The sequence below is a fragment of the Hypomesus transpacificus genome, chromosome 3, assembly GCF_021917145.1.
Source record: "Hypomesus transpacificus isolate Combined female chromosome 3, fHypTra1, whole genome shotgun sequence".
NCBI classification, from domain to species: Eukaryota; Metazoa; Chordata; class Actinopteri; order Osmeriformes; family Osmeridae; genus Hypomesus; species Hypomesus transpacificus.
Window position 1 is genome coordinate 12,715,314 of NC_061062.1, and position 21,019 is coordinate 12,736,332.

The following is a 21,019-nucleotide window of genomic DNA, read 5'->3' on the forward strand; positions in this document are numbered from 1 at the left end:
CTTGCACCTATATCGACGTTCATTTTACATTGGCCTGTGCGGAGGCTATATTTTCTGGCACTAGTAGGCTTTGGTGTTTAGACTAAAATGATGCTCTGCATATACTATTTGGCACTGCATATACTATTTGGCACTGTTTACAGAGCTCTTAAATCACATATGATGTGTGGCATTGGGGAAAATGGGAAATGCTCGGTCACAGCGAGTCGAAGCGGAGATGACATCAAGCTGTGACGAAGTCACTAGGTGCGTCTCAGTGACGAAAATAACGCATGTAAGCCGAACGAATATTCGTTCGATTTCTCTTTTTTGCAGAAATGCAATGGTAACTTAAGTGATTAGAACGACACATATTTTATAAACTAGTTTTAATGTGTCGGACAAACACCCTAAATAATTTCATGTGATCGGTTTAGTGGACAGCTGCGTTGAATATTAATTCAACTGAGCTTGTAGTCAATGAGCGTGCGTGGCTGGTTGTCAACATAGAAGAGGGATGCCACTCTGCATTTGAAGGAACTAAATTCAAACGCCAACTATTTGGATCTAGCATTTACGGTGAGTAAAACAAATATCCGATTTTAGGCTAGATGTTGGGCTCATGTACCAGCATAATGAATAGAAACCGCCTGTCTATCGTACGTCGGAATATACATGTTTTGTTTGTTTTTTTGTGACCATAGCAGATCCGACAACGACAATGGGATGCATCAGCGCATATCTGCAGAAACTGAGGCACAGGATAAGGTTGGACCTGATCCGGGAGTTGGGACGCCAGTACCCGGTCTTCTGCTTCCTTCTGCTGGTCCTTCTCCTATCCACAGTCCTGCTGAACAGGTACGTAGGTCCGGAACGGAACGACAACAACAGAAACGCACCGTCATCATCATTATCATAAGTAACAGCTTCAGAAACATCAGCCTCATTACATTATCATTAATGCTGCTCGTATTAGAGATTTTGATGTATAGAGCATATTTTAGCAGCACACATGGCAAACATTCTGTAGGGCTTATTAATTGCTAATTAATATGTACAGTAGCCTATATAGATCAGTATTGTTTGATGTTTGTTCACTATGTTACAAATTATATTTTTGTGTTAACAGATACCTGCACATTATCATGGTGTTCTGGTCTTTTCTGGCTGGAGTCGTCACCTTCTACTGCTCTCTGGGCCCAGAATCGCTGCTGCCCAACATCTTTCCATCCATTAAGCCAAAGAGCAAGGTAGCCAAATCTAAAATGCAAACATGTTTGAGCTATAGCCTATAATATTGTGACATTCTAATATAGTCAGCAACCTATATTTAGGACCCAGTTTATCTTAGTGTTGTGTGTATTGAAGTGTGTATCTCTGTCCCTCTCAACAGCTGGATCTGCTCGAGTTGTTTCCCTTGGGGCATAGCTGTGCAGTCTGTGGGAACATCAAATGTAAAAGGCACAGGTGAGGTGAATTGCAGCCCACAGTGAGAATGAGTTTGAAGATTATTTAGTTTTCTATCTTCCGAAACTGGCTCATTGCTAGAACTGAAGATAACTTGTGTTACACTCCCACCAAGTGGCCAAATCTTATACAAGAGTGAGCGACTGTATTGAGCTGCAAGACATTGTAAAATGTGTTAGTGTGTCAGTTGTTTTTTATATTTAACAGAACTTTTGAAAACCTGATAGTGGGGGAAAATAAACCCCTCAATCTTTCAATCAACAGACCAACTTTACTGTTGGAGAACTATCAACCATGGTTAGACTTGAAAGTTCCATCCAAAGTGGATGCCTCCCTTTCAGAAGTAAGAGAAATTTTAAAATCGGTCTCTTCTCTTCTTTTACTTCTTTCCACACTATCTCATACGACATACTTGCATTTTGTTTCAAGATTCTGGAATTGGTTCTTGAGAACTTTGTGTATCCCTGGTATAGGTAAGCAGTGGTATTTTCCTGCGGTGCTTCATATTACATTGCATAAACATGACGTTTGTTTTTATAATGTAGTTACATTTATATGAACAGATTGAAATCTCCTTGGCAGGGATATAACTGACGATGAGGCGTTTGTTGACGAGCTGAGGGTAACTTTGCGTTTCCTGGCTGCGGTGTTAGTCCGACGGACACAGAAAGTGAGAATAACAAACGATCCATTGGACTGTATGGATGATGTGTCATAGTAGACCGGAGCAGCATTGATCCTGTCATTCTTGTTTTAGGTTGACGTCGCCTCCCTAATCACTCAAAAGTTGCTCAAGGTATCCATGAAGCACATTGAAATGATCAGCAAAGCAAGACTTAAAGGTTGTAGATTAATCACAGTCATCATGATTCTTTCCCTTTTCATATTCGGCATGATAATTAAGTTTTAACACCCCCCCCCCCCCCCCCCACACACACACACCCTCACTTTTTCTTCCCTAGTAAAGAACGCTGAGTATCTGCAGCAAGCAGCCCTGGAGGAGTATGGACCTGACCTCCACATGGCGCTCCGCAGTCGCAGAGACGAGCTGCTCTACCTCAGGAGGCTGACGGAGATGCTCTTCCCGTACGTCCTGCCCCCCAAGGCCTCAGACTGCAGGTACCTCCACACCGGGGAGAATTGAGTGCAATATTGATGACTCCATCCAATTAGATTTGACTTTGAATCTGAAAAGCTTTAAACCATTGTCCTTCGTCTGTTTTTATCAGTGTGTTGCAGCTTGATTTAATCTCTGCAGGGAATGTCATGCTTTAACTTACACTTCACGCTCACTTGTCTTATAAATTAAAAGGGGCTGGGTTATTCTTTCTTCTTTATTTTCCCACTTCCTCTCCTTGTCTCTGTGTCATTGTTCAGATCTCTCACTCTCCTTATACGAGAGGTCTTGGCTGGCTCTGTTTTCCTTCCCTCCATGGACTACCTGGCTGACCCTGTGAGTGCTCTAGACCGTAAAGGTCAGGGGTCACTTCCTTTATGCTGAGGTCATTTTCAGGCATAAAGAGAATGATGCTCCTCCAAGGACCAAATGGACTGGATACAGATTGTTCTTGTTGGATTGTAATTGCTAATGTGGGGTCTCTCTTAATTTCAGGACACGGTCAACCATCTACTTCTTATATTTATAGATAACTCTCCAGTAAGTTATCATTGTTTATGAAGAATAATTTCATGTTTATGTTTATGCGTGTGTTTGTCTTCCTAAACATTTGCACTCGGATCATGCATGTTGATGTTCATTTATTAACTTTTGTGTCAATGCTGTTTGCTTGTTTCATGTCATAGACATTACCCACCCTAGGATACTATCCTATCTCTGGTATTTAATCGAACCCTGTAGATTTGATGGAAAGAGTTTTATAACTTGTGTTTTTCCAGCCTGAGGCAGCATCAGAGCCTTCCTCAGCCTTGGTTCCCTTCCTGCAGAAGTACTCTGAAACTCGCAACAAAAAGCCTTCAGTAAGTACCTCGGCTTCTATCATTTATAATACTGTCCAAATCTTCCCCCTTCCATGGACACATTCATGCCTGTGGGTCAAATTGTATTTTCCTCTCCTCTCCCAGGTGTTAAAACTGGAGTTAAAGGAGATCAGGGAGCAGCAGGACCTTCTTTTCCGCTTTATGAACTTCCTGAAACAAGAGGGGGCCGTCCATGTGCTCCAGTTCTGCCTCACCGTAGGTAAGCAATCCATCCCAACTTTATTTGTGCAACACAAAGCATCTACATCCATTAGATACACAAGAAAATACCTTCCAAATCTTGGTCTGACTAGTTTGACCTTTGCCCTTGTTTTTAACTCATCCCTTAGAGGAGTTCAACGATAAGATCTTGTGTCCTGAGCTGTCGGACGCTGAGATGTTGATGCTTCACGAGGAGGTGAAGCAGATATATGAGACCTACTGTCTGGACGAGAGCATTGACAAGATCCGCTTTGACCCTTTCATAGTGGAGGAGATACGAAACAGTGAGCGGATGGGATTATATATTTGATTTGGTTTCCTGCTGTTTGATTCATTTAGTCAATACAAAATGGGGTTTCTGCTCTGTGATTGTCATGTGCCTGCTCGAATCTGTTCTGTCGGGTGTACATTTGGGTTCCTTTCTCTTGTAAGTTGATCCTAACGATTCGAAAGCTGTCAGATTGTTGGGCCTGTTTTCAGGTCTGCAATCTGCCTTTCTCCGTGTCTCCCTCCAGTTGCCCAGGGGCCCTACGCTGGTGTGGTGAAGCTGCAGACCATGCGCTGCCTGTTTGAGGCCTACGAGCATGTCCTCTCTCTGCTGGAGAATGTCTTCACACCCATGTTCTGTCACAGCGATGAGGTCAGACCCAACAGGCAAACAAATGACCACTCTAGTCACGCATCCCTTTGTCTCAACTTCCTAGACACAATCCGATCCCACATACACTTCTTATGTCAAATACCCACTTTTATGGGTGTAGGTATTGGGCCGAGCGGCTCCTTTGAGGATTCAGACACACGGTTCTGTGCTACGCTGATCCCCTCCGCAACCCAACAGCTGCCGATCGTGTCACTTGCACTGGACACACCACTGGCAAATGAGCTCACCCTGGCTGCTTGCCAAGCTGCCAACATGCATTACCCTCTCTACAGACGCCCTCATTGAATACAGCTGGACGCCTAGACCCAGCCAGCCCCTATTGTCCACCACAAACCCCTGTCTGAATAGAGGCTCTGGGAAGGAAAGATACTTTAAAGGATCCCCCATATGTCCTGATCCATTGTTTAGTTTCGAATGGAGGGTGCGTAACATGAAGCATGGCCACTATTGTTAGTCTCTTGTTAAAAAAACAACTAGAAATATAACTTCTCTTTTTCTTTTAAAATTGATAATAAAACACCTAAACTGTTGTCTTCATGAACTGCAAACTTTAGAGTAGTCCAGATAATCAATGAGTTCCGAAATGACCGAGAATGCGGTCTTATGCCTGTGAAGATGATTTCCTGCCTTTCTGTCTGTTGTTCACCAGTACTTCCGGCAGCTTCTGAGAGGGGCTGAATCCCCAGCTAGGAACTCCAAGCTGAGTAGGTGGGTGGTGTTGTTATAATTCTCTGTAACCTCAGTCTGGGTTAAACTGTTGTATTAACACTGCGTGTCTGTGTTTACTCTCCTCACTATACTGTTGTGCAGCTTGTCTGTATTAAGTACCCATTACTCTGTTAGAATAGTTCATATAGATGGAAGCCACAGTGAAGCTTCAGTTATCCCTGGGGGCACAAATGTGTGCTCTTTCTCCCCATACCTGTCTGATAGAAAGCTACATCGGTTTTAGTTGGAAGGGAAACCCAAAGCATCCCTGGGAGTTATTTTACTCCTAATCTGCTGTTGCTGCAGTTGGCCATCTGATTGTGCTGATGAAACAACAGCAGCGTTCTTCCTCGGTGTTGGTTAACACAGCTGTAGCAGCGTGTCACTGTCTCACTCGCTGCAGATTAAGACTCAAACCATTTCACTGTTTGTTGTTGTTTAGTATCTGTCCTGTAAAGTACGGAGAAATGTGTGTGTGTGTGACATGCACCTTTACCACAGCACTAACATGGTGTTTATGTGTGCGTGGCTCCTTTTTGAAACCTAGCATAGGACCATTATCCATAGATTAATTTAGTCATCCTTCTATTACATCTAGTATATACCATAGATGTACCAAATCAGCTGTACCAAAGGTTTACCAAAGGTGTTGAAGAGGCTTAACTCCTTGTGCCTATTGTTCCAGAAATAGCCTGAGTTTGGATGACATCCGGTGAGTATAGTTCTGTCTGGCCTTCAGTATGGTGTCCAGTCAGTGACTACATCCACTGCATAGGGTCTATGGTCAGCACTACATACTAGATATACACAGCTGTCTAGTATACTAAACAGCATATACTTATGAGATATGTTGATATACACCCAATGGTAGTGTAAGGAATCTATGCTGCCTTTCTAGCAAAGTCAACCCAGATGAAGAAAGGGATCTAGATTCAGGTCTGTGGTTTAGTTTTCCAGACACATATGAAGTTTACCCCTCCTGCGGCATGAAGGCACAGTACTGCCCTCTAACTTTGTAGAAAGATCAGTCTTATTAGTCTCTTTAGTCTGAAGCTAGAGGAATACATAGAAGGAAGAGGAGGAGAAGGAGAAGTAAAGAATGGCACTTCTCTGCGGCACCCCATGCGTGAACACCACCATTAGCCCTGTTGGCTAACCTCCTCTGTCTCTCTTTCATCTGCCCATTCGCTCGTCCATCTATTCATCGCTGCCACGGACTGTGCTTGTGTCTATGGCTCTGTGGCTCTGTCTACTTCCTGGCCTGGTCTGGTGTATCTCCTGAACCTTCACTCTGCCTGCCTGCCTGCCTGCCTGACTTTTCCTGTCCCTGGGCCTGTCTAGTTTCTGGGAGTGGGACTGTTTCTGGGGGCCCGAGTCTCCGTCCTCACTCTCCACTGGCTCCTCCTCACCTGCATCTGTTAACCCCTTCCATGCCCAGTCCTCTGTCCCCCTCCCACCTGGCTATCTTACTCCTCGACATGCCTCGCCCAAGTAAGTGTCCAGGGTCCATGTCCAGCCCATTTGATGTTGTCGTCCCTCTCCCAACCTCATCCCAATCAACACCCCTTGATCACCCAACTCCTGTTACCTCTGCATGGGACCTCCTTCTTTTGTCACCTGTCTTCAATGTGGATTTACTGAGTCTGCTCCAAAAGAATGAACGTTATGGAGGATTTAGTGTTACGTGTACCGTGTTTTCAAACAGTCTGTTATAATGCACCAGTAGATCCAAACATATATTTTCACCGCATGGAGAGTATTTAAAATACGTTATATTGGTTATGCATTTTGGTTTGATTGTATTTTTTTTGCTGCTGTTCGAACATCGCAATCATTTGATAAAATGTGTGATTGTGCTCCGCTCTTAGCTGCTCCTGCACATTGGTGTAGCAGTTTGTCCTGCAAGTCCTTAACCAAAACCACAGGCGTTTCTTTGTGAGATGGCTTTAAAATGACGTGCTGCTTTGGTCTGTTAAGATGGCTACCCCTACCAGCTTCTCTGCCCAGACCTCCTAACCCCTCTATCTTCCCTGTAACCCCTTCCTCCCCGGTCCCTCCGCTTCGCTGCATGCGCTGTGTTGAGGGCATGCATGCTGATCCTGGTGCCACTCGCACTCTGACCCCTGCCCTCCTGTCACCTGCAGGAACACATCCAAGAGGGGCGAGACGTTTGGGATCAGCCGCATCGGCAGCAAGATCAAGGGTGTGTTCAAGAGCACCACCATGGAAGGGGCCATGCTGCCGTCACATGGGCTGGCAGAGGGAGAGGATGACATGGTGAGTCAGCAACAGGAACGACCAGGTTAACATCAGATGTTTGAAGGGGATAGGAACAAGGGCACCGTCTGAACAATGTTTCAGTCCTGTCTGTCCTTCCTCCCTTGGGTAAACCACTAATCTGATATAAAGTTTAAATGAGATCCAAACTAATCTGATGTGACTGGTTTGGAAACAGCTGTGTAGGAGCATATGGTTTCATCCATCTCGATATGTTTGATCATAAATGACCTCAAGGAGTGGTTGAGGGAAATATGTATTTAAGTTTTCAAGCTGAAACAGTGGATCTGGACCAGGTTGATACCAGTAGCCACCACACAGAGGCAATGCAGGAAGAAAGATATGAGAACTATAGGGACACATGGGAATGGATAGCTTTTTAGTGTGTTTAATTGAGGATGTTAAAGATATGATATTGACAACTTTTACTCTAGGTATCAGATATTTGGGGGCTGATTTTATAGGCTGGACTGGACAAGAGGCTAGTATCATCTGTGAATATGAGGTTGACATGATTGTATTGAAATGTTCTGTTTATAACTGTTCTACATTGATCAGGTTATTTCTTGAATGGAAATAATTCTTGATTTTAAGATGGATATCACAATACATCTCCTGAATGTCTCAGTCACTACATCTGTTTTGATTAAATATAAGTTGAACAAACCCAGAAAAAGAACAGACAATGCAGAATCAAAAAAAATCAAAAAAAGATGTATGCATCTGTTTACTTGAACAGAACAGAAGTTTGACAGTGTTTCTTAATTCTTCAACAGCATTGTTCCAGATCTAAACCTCAGTATGTGTTTGTTTTCTCCTTCTCTAGCTTTTCCATTAGCTAACTCAGTAGACGCTCCAGTAACCAGGCTAGCTGTACTAGTGTTTGCGGATAATTCTAGTGTTGCACTTCCTGTATTATAGTAGACTTCTTGTGTTGCTCCTATCATTCCCATTTGATTTACCTCAGATTTCACTGACATTCTGTTGTCCTCACATCATTAAGCTCTCCTCTGTTCTTCAGGTAGAGGAGGCCATGATGGTCCTGGAAGATGACTCTCCTATGGAAGCGGTCAGCACGCCTAGCACCCCCCGTAACCTGGCCGCATGGAGTATTACCATCCCCTATATAGACCTGTATGATGACGAGGTCAAGAGGGAGAGAATCCCTGTTTTTTGCATTGATGTGGAGCGCAATGACAGGAAGGCAGGTGAGGGAGTGTGAGTTTGAGACAGAGAGTGAGTGTGAGTGTTGGAGAATGTGAGAGTGTGTGTGACTGAGAGAGAGAGAGACTTAAATCTGATGAGAGAAAGACCTGATCTCGCTGTAAATGGCAGGGCTATCTGCTAGGCTGACTTATATCTACAATTTATGATCAAATAAAATAAACTGATGTAATGTAATCTATCTTGTTTGTGTTTTTCAGTGGGCCACGAGACAGAACATTGGTCCGTGTACAGGAGATACCTGGAATTCTATGTCCTGGAATCCAAACTGACTGAGTTTCATGGTAGGTAGTTTTTGCTTGTTGGTATAATAGAATCAGTCCTTGGACCAGTTCATACAACAAACTCATAGAATCACAGTTTATCTATGGTTAACATGTATTTTCATTTGGCTCAGTCATTCATTCTCATTATTATGAGAACCCTCACTATTTATATGAAGAATTTATTTAGCAGAGGATTTATATCCCTGGTTGTGGTTTGTACTCCCCTATAGGATCCTTTCCTGATGCACAGCTACCTTCCAAAAGAATCATTGGCCCAAAGAATTATGAATTTCTGACATCCAAGCGTCAAGACTTCCAGGAGTATCTTCAGGTAACAAAAATAGAATCGGTACAACAAGACCACAGACTAGTTAAGATCTATACAAAAATATACATTGTAACTAGGCCAGTTACACAGAAATATAGATGTCATGTGAAGTACTATAAATACCAGAGAATATTTGCAATAGCTGCTACTACGTACACCCATGCAATTTTGGAGCGACCGACAGAGCGAGCTATAGCGCTGCTAGTCACAGCTAACAAGAGGAAGAGGGGTTTCATGTTTCTCTCCATCTTACAGAAACTTCTCCAGCATCCTGAATTGAGTAACAGTCAACTTCTGGCTGACTTCCTGTCTCCACATAGTATGGAGTCCCAGTTCCTGGATAAGATGCTGCCTGATGTTAATCTAGGTAGGACCTGAGTATATGTAAAAAATATATATATAATAATAATAATAATACAAAATAAAAAAAACCATTATTAATTACCTGAATAACATTTTTACAGTGGGTTTAAAAGACAAACATATGTATTTTAGGCAAATCGTGACCTTTGATCCCAGGACAGTGGTTTATAGTTTCAGATCTAGAACATAGAACAACGGTTATTATCAATAAAACACATTTATTCATAAAGCACATATACACTACAATGTAACCTTGAAGCACTATAACAACATTGTGGAATGCTTTTGCTTTTGTATTTCAGGAAAGATTATTAAATCTGTTCCCAGCAAACTCATCAAAGAAGTAAGTTGGGCAGTCTTATCTTAGTTTGAAGGGAGACTGAGAGAATACACAGAAACGACCCTGTGTTTGAGTGAATGTCACAAAATGTTTATGGAAATCATGTTTCATAACCCCTGTGCTTCTGCACTCCTCAGAAAGGACAACATCTAGAGCCTTTCCTGCAGTCCTTCTTTAACTCCTGTGAGTCTCCCAAACCCAAACCCAGCCGGCCAGAGCTGACCATCCTGAGCCCCACCTCAGAAAACGATAAGAAGGTTGGTCACACATCCACACTGGCATTATTCATCTACAAACATTCTCAACTAGCTTGACGCTGTTTGGCAGTATGAATGTGAATCAAATGTAACATTTCTGTTAGTAGTCTAGATTTGTAGATAATATGCTTTTTATATTCCACCCAGTCAATAAGTTATTATTTTCTTCTGTTTTATAGCTGTTTAATGAGGTTTTCAAGAATAATGCCAACCGATCGGAGACAGCAGAGAAAAGGCACAATCAGAACTACTTTATGGAAATGATCACTGTGGAAGGAGTGTATGACTACTTAATGTATGTTGGTAAGTGTGGTTTCCTCAATTAATTTGAACAAATACACACTCTCACATATATAACCATCACCATCAGCCGTATTACATTACATTTACAGTACAGTGCCACCACACTCTCTCTTATGACTCCTTGATTGACAGGCCGAGTGGTGTTCCACATCCCTGATTGGCTACACCACCTGCTGATGGGCGGGAAGATCCTATTCAAGAACACATTGGAGGCATACACAGACCACTACCTGCAGCTGAAACTGGACCAGGTGGTCCAGGAACACCGGCTGGTCTCACTCATCACATTGCTCAGAGGTACCTATCCTCAGACCCAAACAGAACCATATAAGCCACACCTGCTGGCCTTTGACCAGGGACCATAACAAGTAGGCAATGGGTTGGGGATTCCCAGAGAATCGTATACAGCTCAATATGGATTATTGGTCAGATCCCATATGGAACCATGTTGGTTTCCATACATCCAGTTCTTCCTGGTCCTGGCACTCAATGGAATGATCTGGCTTTGATCGGGATGTGAATGTGTCAATCATGTGGGTTGTTTTACTAGATGCAGTGTTCTGTGAGACCAGTGAGCCACGCTGCTTACCAGACAAGCAGAAGAGGGCCAAGAAGACATTTGAGGAAATGATGAAATACATCCCAGGTGAGATCATTGGCAACACATTTTATAGTGTGAGTATTGCAAAATGCTTCTTTGAATACTAAAATGTTTTCCTTAGAAATGTGATGTTATAAATGGAATCTACAATGTGGGCTGAACAAAAGTTGTGTTTTTAAAGAGCCATAGTTAATTCCATGATTTGTAGAAGTAAAGGGTTTGTCTACCAGTCACCATGACCTATTCAGGTTGTTTGCTTCATACTCTTCCCAGAAAGCAAAATTGTGTCAGTAACCATTTGTAACCAAATAGTAACAAAAAAAAACCGATCCCTGTTTACAAGTAGGTGGTAAACTGACATTCAAAAAAATATGTTTTAGAATTCCTGGGTAAATGTATTGGGGAAGAGGCCAAGTATGAAGGAGTCCGTCTGCTCTTTGATGGACTGCAACAACCCGTCCTCAACAAGCAGGTACTCAAGTGCATAAACGTCTTGTCTGCCCTTGCATGTCTTCTCTCTTTCTCTTTCCTATAAACACATACAACAAGTTTGACAGAGAAACTGTGTCCTGAGGTGCTGTGATGAATGGAGATGGACGACAGTAAATCCACACTACAGAATGCATGCCTTATTTGTGCTTTAAATAGATTTATTTCGACTTGTAATACTGTTTGTACCGCTGCATAAACACAGACACATTCTAATCTTGCTCAGCATATACAGGAAATGCGTCCACACGCTGTTCATCCTCATCTGCTCTGTTCATTCCACAGCTGACTTATGTGCTGTTGGATATAGCCATCCAGGAGCTCTTCCCTGAACTAAACAAGGTAAATAGTTCTGAATTTGAAATAGGTTATATGTACATATCCACGGCGGGTGCCCTAAATAAAGTGTAAAAACATAGTAGGATTTGACTTTTTTTTACTTCAAGTACCTAAGTTCAAGATGTCAGGGAAAGCAACCGTAGCCCTTTCCGGTATTTGGTATTTCCGAAGCAGAAGGAAAGAAAATTCCTGTTTTCCTGTTTACAAACAAAAGAACATCCGTTGATTAGATGTAATCATATCTGGTTTCATGTACTTCCTCTGGGGTTTTAACCTTTACCTTGTGGGTGTTTCTACTGGCAGGCCCAGAAGGAGGCATCTCTCATGGCTCCCTGGATGTAGCAAGAAGATCACCTATCACCACTCTGCTTCCTGCCTTTCTGCATGTGTGATATGATCTGATTTCCTGGTTACAGCCTAGTCTTGGACTGAGAATATCTTTCAATTGACAATGTATTTATTGTTTTGTTCTACAACTAGACTTTATATGTGTTGGACAAACTGGAGTTGTGTATATCTGTACTTCACTGAACTTTGTCTATGGCCACTGCCCCAGCAATCATTCTTACTATTAACTGTCCATAACCTTTCCTTTTATACTTAAGTGGCAATTGTGAGAATAGGGCAGGAAATTAAGGATGTAACTCAGTTTTCATGTATTTAAGCAAATAAAATATTTAATATAAAAGCCCTATGTTTGGATGGAAGAAATCTTACAGTAACAGGAAAGAGTGACACTTAAACTGTGTAGGAGGAACACTGTTTGCATGTAAAAAGGAAGCGGATTGCTTCTGTCATCCTTGCAGTCCATATGATTTTCATGGCATGTTGTTCTGAGGCTTGTAATTAGTCACTTGCTTCCTGAAACACGAGTGGAGGAGGGGTGCATACCTTGGACCCTTTTAGAATGCCTTGTGGTGATTTACTACAAGAGGACAGTTGAACTGTCGGGAAAAGGACATGCACAGGCACAACCTGTCCAGAACAAGGAAGCAATGTGAACCAAAAATCGATTCTATAATGAAATAGGCAGGTATTTTTTGAATTCCACAGTCTGATCCTAAAATCTTTTCAATGATTACATTCTATTTAACCATCTGACTGAGAAACAAGTGAACTTCCAGGCTAAAATTGATATGTTTGTGCACCGACTACTAAAACATTTTAGATGCCTTTCAATGAACATGACACAACTAAAATAAAAGATTGTAGAAAGGTCTGTGTAAAAGTGATGGTACAGTAGGCAAATACAAATAAATCAAGGTGGATTTACAATTCTGCGCTTGGTAATGATCATATCACATCCCTTAAATCCTTACTGGTATTGTATGACAGTGGAAAAGAGGGCATTCAAACCCAGTACAACAATGGTTTGATAACCATAGTTTATGGTTATTAGGATATACACCAGACGTTGCAAAAACAATTATACAACAGCATTTTAAAAGCATTCTCAACATCTTAACAGTATTTGTTATTTAGTAAGTGACACAGGTTTAGTCGGCACATATGTTTACTGTAATCCCCAATGTGCTATTATAATTAATTACAGTGACTATCCTTTTCCAATATTGTTGTAGAAAGATGAATGTCTCTTAAAAGATGGACGACAGAAGGCCCAGTAGAACCAGGACCAGGCAGTGGTTGGCAGTAGCAGACAAGACTGAGTTTTGGACCCGAATGCGTCCCTCCACCGTGGGGTAAACTCGCTTCATCTCCGACAGGTATTTGGAGAAAACACTGATGTCCATGTCACCTACCAGGGCAGACGAAAGACATAAATAATCAGTCAGCTCTTTCCCTCTGCGGCTCATGTGTCCATGAGGCCTGCTCTTATCTGGAAACAGGCACTTTCTCTCCACACTCTGGTCAACTTGAGAGTCAGACATTACATCCAGTGCAAACTATTTTCTGTTCACATTGGATCTTGGTTATGCATAGATAAGGTAATGAGACTCAGTTGTTCAGTATGATCATGTAATTAACAGGATCATGTTTTTAGGCATAGTTATCACCAATCTATGTCATTATCACTCCATTTGAAAACATCTGGCTGTGCTGGAGAGGTCTGAGCCCTTACTTCATGAGTCTAAAACGTGGCGCCGCGCCTTTAAATGTAAAACATCTGGACATAAGCTGACAAATGATGTAAATATTTCCCCATGTCCTCTTCCATCCTAAATTGCTAAGCCATCTCCTTAGTCTGACTGGCTTCCTTCACAAAGAAAAAAAGGTACTAGGAAACTGATTATCACATTCACAGATACATTTTCACCTCAAACTTTTTTTTTTGCATTGTCAGGAGATAATTAGAGGAGACAATGTGTTTGTGGAATGCAATGATTAGCTTAATATGGTAAACTGTTTATGGAATGAGGCCAGTTAGATTAAGCAAACTGCAGACTTTACACTTTGTAGGACAAGTCCCTTCGTGTCAGACACTAAACTCACCTGTGTCATGTTTTAGTTTCTCCTCCTTGATCATGGAGAAGCCGTCCCCTCCGTCTACAATATAGGAGGGCATCACCAGCTTGTAGTCTCTGTTTAGGTCCAGGGGCTCGTACGTGGGCACTCGACACTGGGTACATCGCAGGCTCAGGGATTTCACTCGGTCCCCAGAGGGTCGTGAGAGGTCAAATTCTACATGGATTCCTATAGAAAATTGAAGAGAAGGATATTAAGACATTATGCACCGAAATAATCCTCCAGAATCTGAAATACAATACAACCACAACCCTCGCTGGAAAGAAACATAATATTCAAACATACGTTGCTAACAGCCCCAAAATCCATAATTATAAGCCATAAGTGGACAAATTGAACTATTATTGCCCGATCCTCAACTTACTTCTCCTTTACTGCCTTGACATGGACCTGACTGACCTGAAACTTGGAGGAATTCTCCAGAGTTACTGCCATATCTCCTGACTGAGTGTTCAAAAGCCTTTTTCAGAGTTGAGCCCTTCAGTTGGACCAGGTCAAAGGTAATGCCAAACGGTAAGACTGAAAGAACTTCCTCCATGGTGATGGTTCCTGTAAGCAATGCATCACAGTAACACATTGAAGTCTTTGCCTCATATGTCACATGGAATTTCACAAAGATGGCACTTATGTATTATGTATGGAGTTACTGCTAGCAATACATAATACATTGCCAGCAATGCACAATATAGGTGTATACCGTATTTTCCAGACTATAAGTCACACTGTGACATATATTCCGAAAAATACGGTACTGTATGTGTGTTTGTGTGTAAATGTGTGAATGTGAAGGGGGAGAGGGCAGTGTTAGGGTTATCACATGACTTTGCATCGACATGAGCAAGATACATGAGTTATTTATGAGATGTACATGACCGAGAAGTGACTTACCATTTTTGTAGCGTTCATCTATTGAATTTCTTATGGCTCCACTGTTCAGGATGCACAAGCCCACGTGATTCCACTGGACCTCATCTGAATACTTGATGTTGTGATTAATCTAGGGAGAGCAATTTGGAAACTACATTTAAAATACAAAAGCCTGCATCGCTTCTCAGTCAGATACTAATAAACGACTTGATTTATGGTGAGAAAGTCAACCAACAGCAGTGATGTTAATTTTGTTGCCCCAGCCACTGAGGAAACAGAAAATATGTCCAATAAAGTACATAGTTTAATTGGAAACACATATTGTAGAATTAGACTTTCTTATATTATTCTGACAGGAAAAGGCACAAACATGACCATGCCCCCCCCCCCCCCCCCCCCCTCCCCCCCCCCCCCCCTCCCCCCCCCCGAGACCTGGAATTTTTTGTTGATCATTTTACATAACGTAAGAGTTCAGGAGGATATGGTAACAGCAGGGTGTTTGGCTGTACACTCAACATTTCAGACAATGTTGAACGGACAGTTCATCCATAACAAGTTTACAACAGTTATTTGAATAGTTATGTATCACTTATGATCATACTTTGTTGCTGCACAATGAAGCATCCAATGGGATGAATCTATGAATGGCTTCGGCCTCACCTGTGTGGACTTTCTGGCCACTTCTAACAGACCCTGACTGTCTATTTCTTTTGTTTTTTTGTGATTCCAGTATGTCTGTCATTTGTCCAACCAGAATACACAGCCATTGGACCTCAGTTTAACAAATCTGTAAACCTGATTGGTTGATGATAATGAGGAAGACTCTACACGTGTCACTCACCATAGCGTCACAGATTAGGTTTCCAAGGTTGCACTCTCTGAAGCGACACTCTTCAAAGGTACCATTGAGGTACACTAAGGTCTTTCCCACAAACTCTGAAGAGAACTGGGCCAGGTTCTTCTTCCACTCCTCCACCTCAGCCAGAATACCTGCGTCTGAAACAAGTGTTTCCAAGTAACAGTAGTAGTCATAACCTCTACTCTTGAAGCAAATCATTGACAATGTTATGACTGCCTGCAGCTACACCTGGATTCACCTTCTTTTTGTACATTGAAATACATTAATATTTCAATTTTAAAGAGATGAATTCAAAACAAACATATTCGGTGATGTTTAAATTTCAAAATTAAGTATTCAATACCTTTTAAAATTCAAAACATGTCACTGATTTGCTTCCATACTCTACTAACATATTTGGGTGTACCACAGCTTCAGCATGACAGCACTATTTTGTCAACAGTCTAACCAGCTTTGGTATCTAAGGGTGGCAGGTTACCCTGGGCAATGTTGCTATCCAGCAGGATGGGGTTCCCAGCAGCCTTCAGCACGTTCCCTTTTGGGTCAAAGGTCACCTTAAGGTATCCCAAGTATTTCCCAAAAGCGAAAGCCTGGACCACCGGCACGTTTCTCCCATCCTCTGACCGCACCATGAATGGATAGGGACCTGCGGGAACCTCTGAGGATGGGGCGTTGCCTGACAGATCAGACAGACTTGTGTTTAGAGAAACAGGGCCATGTACATTCATACTGTCCTCTGAGAGGTTTGCCCTTTATCCGAACTAGAGAGAGAAGTTACAATTACCTACCCGTGTAGAGAAAAGTGTTGGTGTGTCCTCCAATCACAACATCTACTCCTCTCACTCGCTTGGCAATCTTTTTATCCATGTCAAACCCAGAGTGACCGACGGCAATGATTTTATTGACCCCCAGGGTTAGAAGTTTATCCACTTGCAGCTGCAGAGCCTCCACCTCATCCTCAAACTTCAGGTGTGGACCTTAAAAGATTAAAGACACAAGGGTTCAAGGCTCAACGTTCTCAACTGTAGTTAAGCAGTGTCAGGTTAGGGTCATGTCGAAATGTATCTCAAGGGTGTTAAGCTTAGTTTATGCTGACAGATGTTCAACTAACAACCAGTTTAAGGATGTACGAAAAGTGATGTTTACCTGGTAAGGATAACTGTGGGGTTTCTGCTGTGGTGTAACCCACAACGCCCACCTTCTCAGAGTCCACAGTAAACACCTTGTAGGGTTGGTAGTAGCCACTAATGGCTGGGGCCAGGACTTGGTCTGCCTTGATATTGGCACTGAGCACAGTGAAGTTTACCTTCTGCAGAAAGGGTTCGACGAGACCCTCCACTCCGTTGTCAAACTCATGGTTCCCAAATGCCTATGTAGGACCAGGAAAGAAACGGGAATTTTCCATTCAAAAAGATTTTTTCTGTACTTATAGAAGTTAACTGGCTCTACTCTGCGTCATTCTCCTTTGTTTAATCTTGTAATGACTTTGGTGTAAGGTGTGTACTACTACGCAATTTCAAAATGCAACATGCCGTAGCCCACCATGGCATTATATCCGAGCTTGTTCATGAAATACGCCGCCTCTTCGCCCTTGTAATAGTTGAACCATACGGTCCCCTGATACTGATCTCCCGCGTCCAAAAGCAGCACGTTCCGTTCCAGATTCCGAATTTCTTCTATTTTAGTGTACCTCCTGGCAACTCCTGCAAAGCAAGGACCCTTGGGGCCACATTTTCCCGAGTCCCGGCTGGTCTCCTCAATACGTGCGTGACAATCATTGGTGTGAAGCAATGTAATCTCAAAAGTTAAAACACTCTCAATAAATATGAGCAAAAAGAGTGAAGCCCACTGCGCGCACCGACACAGGGAGGTACGTACGCACATCTTAGTGTGCGTAAAAGCGCAGCAGACTGGGAACTCTTAAACGAGCAAAGTGTGTAGGCGTGATTCAAGGAGAACAGATTCGCATCCGTTCAGGTCCAAATTATTCTAATCCTAATTGTTATTATGTGACATTATAAACGTCATCCCGCAAAATCGTTGACTTCCCTTGTTTTCACTTGCTTTAATCACATTTTATGTATTTTTTGGTTTGTTGCTAAAACAAATTCACTAAGAGACCAAATTATGTCTAGTGAAAAACATAGTTTATGTTGATTATAACGTATGGAGATAACCCACGCAAACTGTGTACAAAACACGAATTATCTGTACTGTGAGAGAATAAAACGGAGGTCGCCGCCACCTACATAGGAAGGCATAAAACTTCGTTCCGAAACCATGGCTGTATCTAACCATGGCCTACTTGGTTACAGTCAACATTCAGTCACGCCCCTTAGTGGACAGAAGACGTAGTTACTTGTGTATTATACAATCGCTATGACAATCCGTTCAATACTTGAGACAAGTTTCCTAAACTCTTGACACAGTTTGCACAACTTCCGTCTGTGTTGGCTCTACAATTAACACATTTCTTGTTGCTTTGACACAAAATGAATAGATTAAACACACTTTTAAAATGCTTGAACTTCTTTTACACACAAGCTCAACTAAGACCAAAACTATCGATTTTTACTGCCCAATTTACCAATGCTTTCACACTGTATGTCAAAACAGATAACATCATGTTCAAAACCTAACTTATTGGCTAAAGTCAAAGTGAACAGCTGTGCATATTGTGAACTGAAACACAAATATATCCCCTGTATTTCATTCCATTGCTACTGAGAAACAGCTGAGTTATGCAAAAACTGTAAATCCCAGCTGATTCCCAACTAGGAAATATCAGGTGTTGAGGTTCTTTCAATCACATGACCATATGGTATATAAAGAGGACCACTTTGGGCTGATCTTGTGTGGAAAAACAACACTATAGAGCAACACAAAGAAAGTACGAATAATGCCTGCACAAGGGAGAGGAAGACAAGTACCAGGACAAGGGAGAGGAGTGGGACAAGGGCAAGGGAGAAGGAGAGGAGTTAGAATGTGTGGTGGCGCTAAAACAAGGGCCAGAGCTACGGTCACTGATGAAAAACTGTAAATGGTGTCAGAGCGGAAAACTGGAGGACGGTCCCCAGTGAATTACAGTAAGACTGCCTTTAAATCTGTCGTGTCTGTCCTTATGTGAACCAGGCTAATCTGTGAGGGATCCTTGAGAGAAGGATTGACGTTAGGAAAACAGTAGTATAATCCATCCAAAATGCAAAGTTAGGGGACACATGCTCTTACCATGAACTTTGCTCCAGCCGTTGGAGGCCTGTTATAACAGGCGTATTACTTGATTTACATTTATTCATTGAGCAGATGCTTTTCTCCAAAACGACTTCCAAGAGAGACCTTTCAAAGTGCACTGATCAGGTCTCTGATAATAACAACAAGATCCCAAAGCATTGCGGGTAGCCAAAACAAGAAGCACACATTGTGAACAACCAAAAAATAAGTGCCAAAGGGAAGAACCATAAGAGCATGTAGTTAAGCAAGTTACAATTAAACATTAATCTCATAAACAACATTAATCTCTAAGTGCAAGTGTACCTGTAGAAAAAGCAAGCAATAGTAAAAATAAAAATAAGATGAACTAAAATAGAATATTTCGCAGCGAATACAACAGTTTAAATCAGTTACCACTAACCAACAAGAGCAACAAGTCTCTAAGCAAGAGTCATTGTGATCCTTGAGGAAAACTAGCATTGGGTTCACCAAACCATTCCTAAGTACTGTTGTACTCCCGGAACAAGTGCGTCTTGAGCCTTTTCTTGAAGGTGGAGAGACAGTCTGTGTCTCTGATGGAGGTGGGGAGTTGATTCCACCACTGGGGGGCCAGGCAGGAGAAGAGCTTGTGTTGGGACCGGGCGGTCTTGAGCGGTGGGACCACCGGGCAGTTGTCTGAAGAAGACCGTAGGTGGCGGGTGGTGGTGTAAGGCTGCAGGAGAGACTTGATGTAGTCGGGTGCAGTCCCGTTCACTGCTCGGAAGGTCAGTACCAGGGTCTTGAATCTCATGCGGGTCGTGATGGGTAGCCAGTGGAGAGAGATGAGGAGCACAGCACAGCTCATCTTTGATTAAGTTACTCACTGTTCCTGTGAGGGGCTTGACTAAGACTAGACTGCTATCTGGCATGAGGTTCCTCTGTTCCCCTCCTCTTCTCCTGTTTCCCCTCTTCTCCTCTCCCTCATGCCTCTATCTGCTCTCTCTCCTTCCTCCCTGCTCTCTCTCTTTTCTCTCTCACTCCTTTCTCTCTCTTCCCTCCCTTTTCTCTTTCTTTCTGCTATCTTCACCTCTCTCCCCCCTTGTCCGTTTACAAACAGATAATTTTCTACAGCAGGAACCTGTGCATGATCATATGATCACAACTCAGATGAATCACTACAGGAAAGCCTTCTTCCAAGGTAGATGTGTCAAAATGTCAATTTTGACGTTTGTCCTTGATGCATGCAATCAAATTGTGATCCCTCTGAATATCTATTTTCTCTCCCAATTAGTTTTGAAGGGCTTCAAACAAAGCGCATGGTTGCATTATTTGACATTTTTCAAACACTGCTTCAAATGAAGTCCCTGAGCTTAGCTTTGCCTGACCCTTGTCATGAGCTGAGAGAAGCTGCACCTCATTAAAAGTAAAGATGGAAACTTTGATGTGCAGGCTGCATGGCAGGGGGTGGTACATAACACCTTACACACCTCATGAAAATTTTATTCCAGTCGAAATTGACACAGAAACTGACACAGTTACATCTAAGTGTTTGATATTTCTGTTCGTAATTAGAAGTCTGGATTCAGTCCCAAACTCAAGAGGGCCCGCTATGGGCAGCCTCTACATCAGTCTTTGTTATTTTGACCCATCTCAGCCTCATCAGTGACACTGAGCGGGCACCGTTTTTTTCCGTTACCATGACAAGTAAACACCGGGAGTGGTCTTCTCTTCACTCAGCAGTCAGGACATTGTGGAGCAGCAAGGGGAAAATTGACAGGCAAGAAATCCCTCTTTACCCATGAGCCAGACAGGTTAGGAA

At 42.5% G+C, this 21,019-nt stretch overlaps 2 protein-coding genes across 6 annotated transcripts; one reads left to right on the forward strand and one right to left on the reverse strand.

Annotated features, from left to right (window-relative positions):
• The first annotated feature begins 225 nt into the window (after positions 1–225).
• On the forward strand, positions 226–13,023 carry LOC124488383 (sorting nexin-14-like). 5 transcript variants are annotated; one of them, XM_047051057.1, is made up of 30 exons: positions 226–558; positions 684–837; positions 1,109–1,229; positions 1,373–1,446; positions 1,711–1,789; positions 1,876–1,919; positions 2,029–2,116; positions 2,204–2,288; positions 2,409–2,565; positions 2,824–2,899; positions 3,059–3,103; positions 3,343–3,423; positions 3,529–3,643; positions 3,774–3,929; positions 4,161–4,285; positions 4,956–5,014; positions 5,700–5,726; positions 7,159–7,291; positions 8,313–8,499; positions 8,716–8,799; positions 9,012–9,112; positions 9,365–9,476; positions 9,775–9,815; positions 9,950–10,069; positions 10,249–10,372; positions 10,505–10,669; positions 10,923–11,018; positions 11,354–11,445; positions 11,748–11,804; positions 12,105–13,023. In XM_047051057.1, exons 2-30 carry the CDS (start codon positions 701–703, stop codon positions 12,141–12,143), a joined length of 2,820 nt encoding a protein of 939 aa, XP_046907013.1. In that variant the 5' UTR covers positions 226–558; positions 684–700; the 3' UTR covers positions 12,144–13,023. The 5 variants fall into 5 exon arrangements, with proteins under 5 accessions (XP_046907013.1, XP_046907012.1, XP_046907015.1 ...); XM_047051056.1 differs by having other exon boundaries at positions 687–837; XM_047051059.1 differs by lacking the exon at positions 5,700–5,726 and having other exon boundaries at positions 227–558; positions 687–837.
• LOC124488437 (snake venom 5'-nucleotidase-like) lies at positions 13,003–17,930 on the reverse strand. The gene is made up of 9 exons (XM_047051062.1): positions 17,554–17,930; positions 17,158–17,380; positions 16,800–16,988; positions 16,490–16,687; positions 15,994–16,148; positions 15,174–15,282; positions 14,685–14,834; positions 14,253–14,453; positions 13,003–13,557 (listed from the first exon to the last, which is right to left on the reverse strand). Exons 1-9 carry the CDS (start codon positions 17,893–17,895, stop codon positions 13,397–13,399), a joined length of 1,728 nt encoding a protein of 575 aa, XP_046907018.1. The 5' UTR covers positions 17,896–17,930; the 3' UTR covers positions 13,003–13,396.
• Positions 17,931–21,019: the final 3,089 nt, after the last annotated feature.

What these genes read in the sequence shown, in the direction of transcription:
- LOC124488437 (XM_047051062.1), bottom strand. Translation starts at nt 17,895, where the DNA reads ATGTGCGTACGTACCTCCCTGTGTCGGTGCGCGCAGTGGGCTTCACTC. An exon ending in ACCTAATCTGTGACGCTATG is followed by an intron (nt 15,283 to 15,993) that starts GTGAGTGACACG and finishes TGCTCTCCCTAG; the next exon opens with ATTAATCACAACATCAAGTA. An exon ending in AGATGAACGCTACAAAAATG is followed by an intron (nt 14,835 to 15,173) that starts GTAAGTCACTTC and finishes CATTGCTTACAG; the next exon opens with GAACCATCACCATGGAGGAA.
- LOC124488383 (XM_047051057.1), top strand. Translation starts at nt 701, where the DNA reads ATGGGATGCATCAGCGCATATCTGCAGAAACTGAGGCACAGGATAAGG. An exon ending in ATCAAATGTAAAAGGCACAG is followed by an intron (nt 1,447 to 1,710) that starts GTGAGGTGAATT and finishes TTCAATCAACAG; the next exon opens with ACCAACTTTACTGTTGGAGA. An exon ending in CCCAAGGCCTCAGACTGCAG is followed by an intron (nt 2,566 to 2,823) that starts GTACCTCCACAC and finishes GTCATTGTTCAG; the next exon opens with ATCTCTCACTCTCCTTATAC.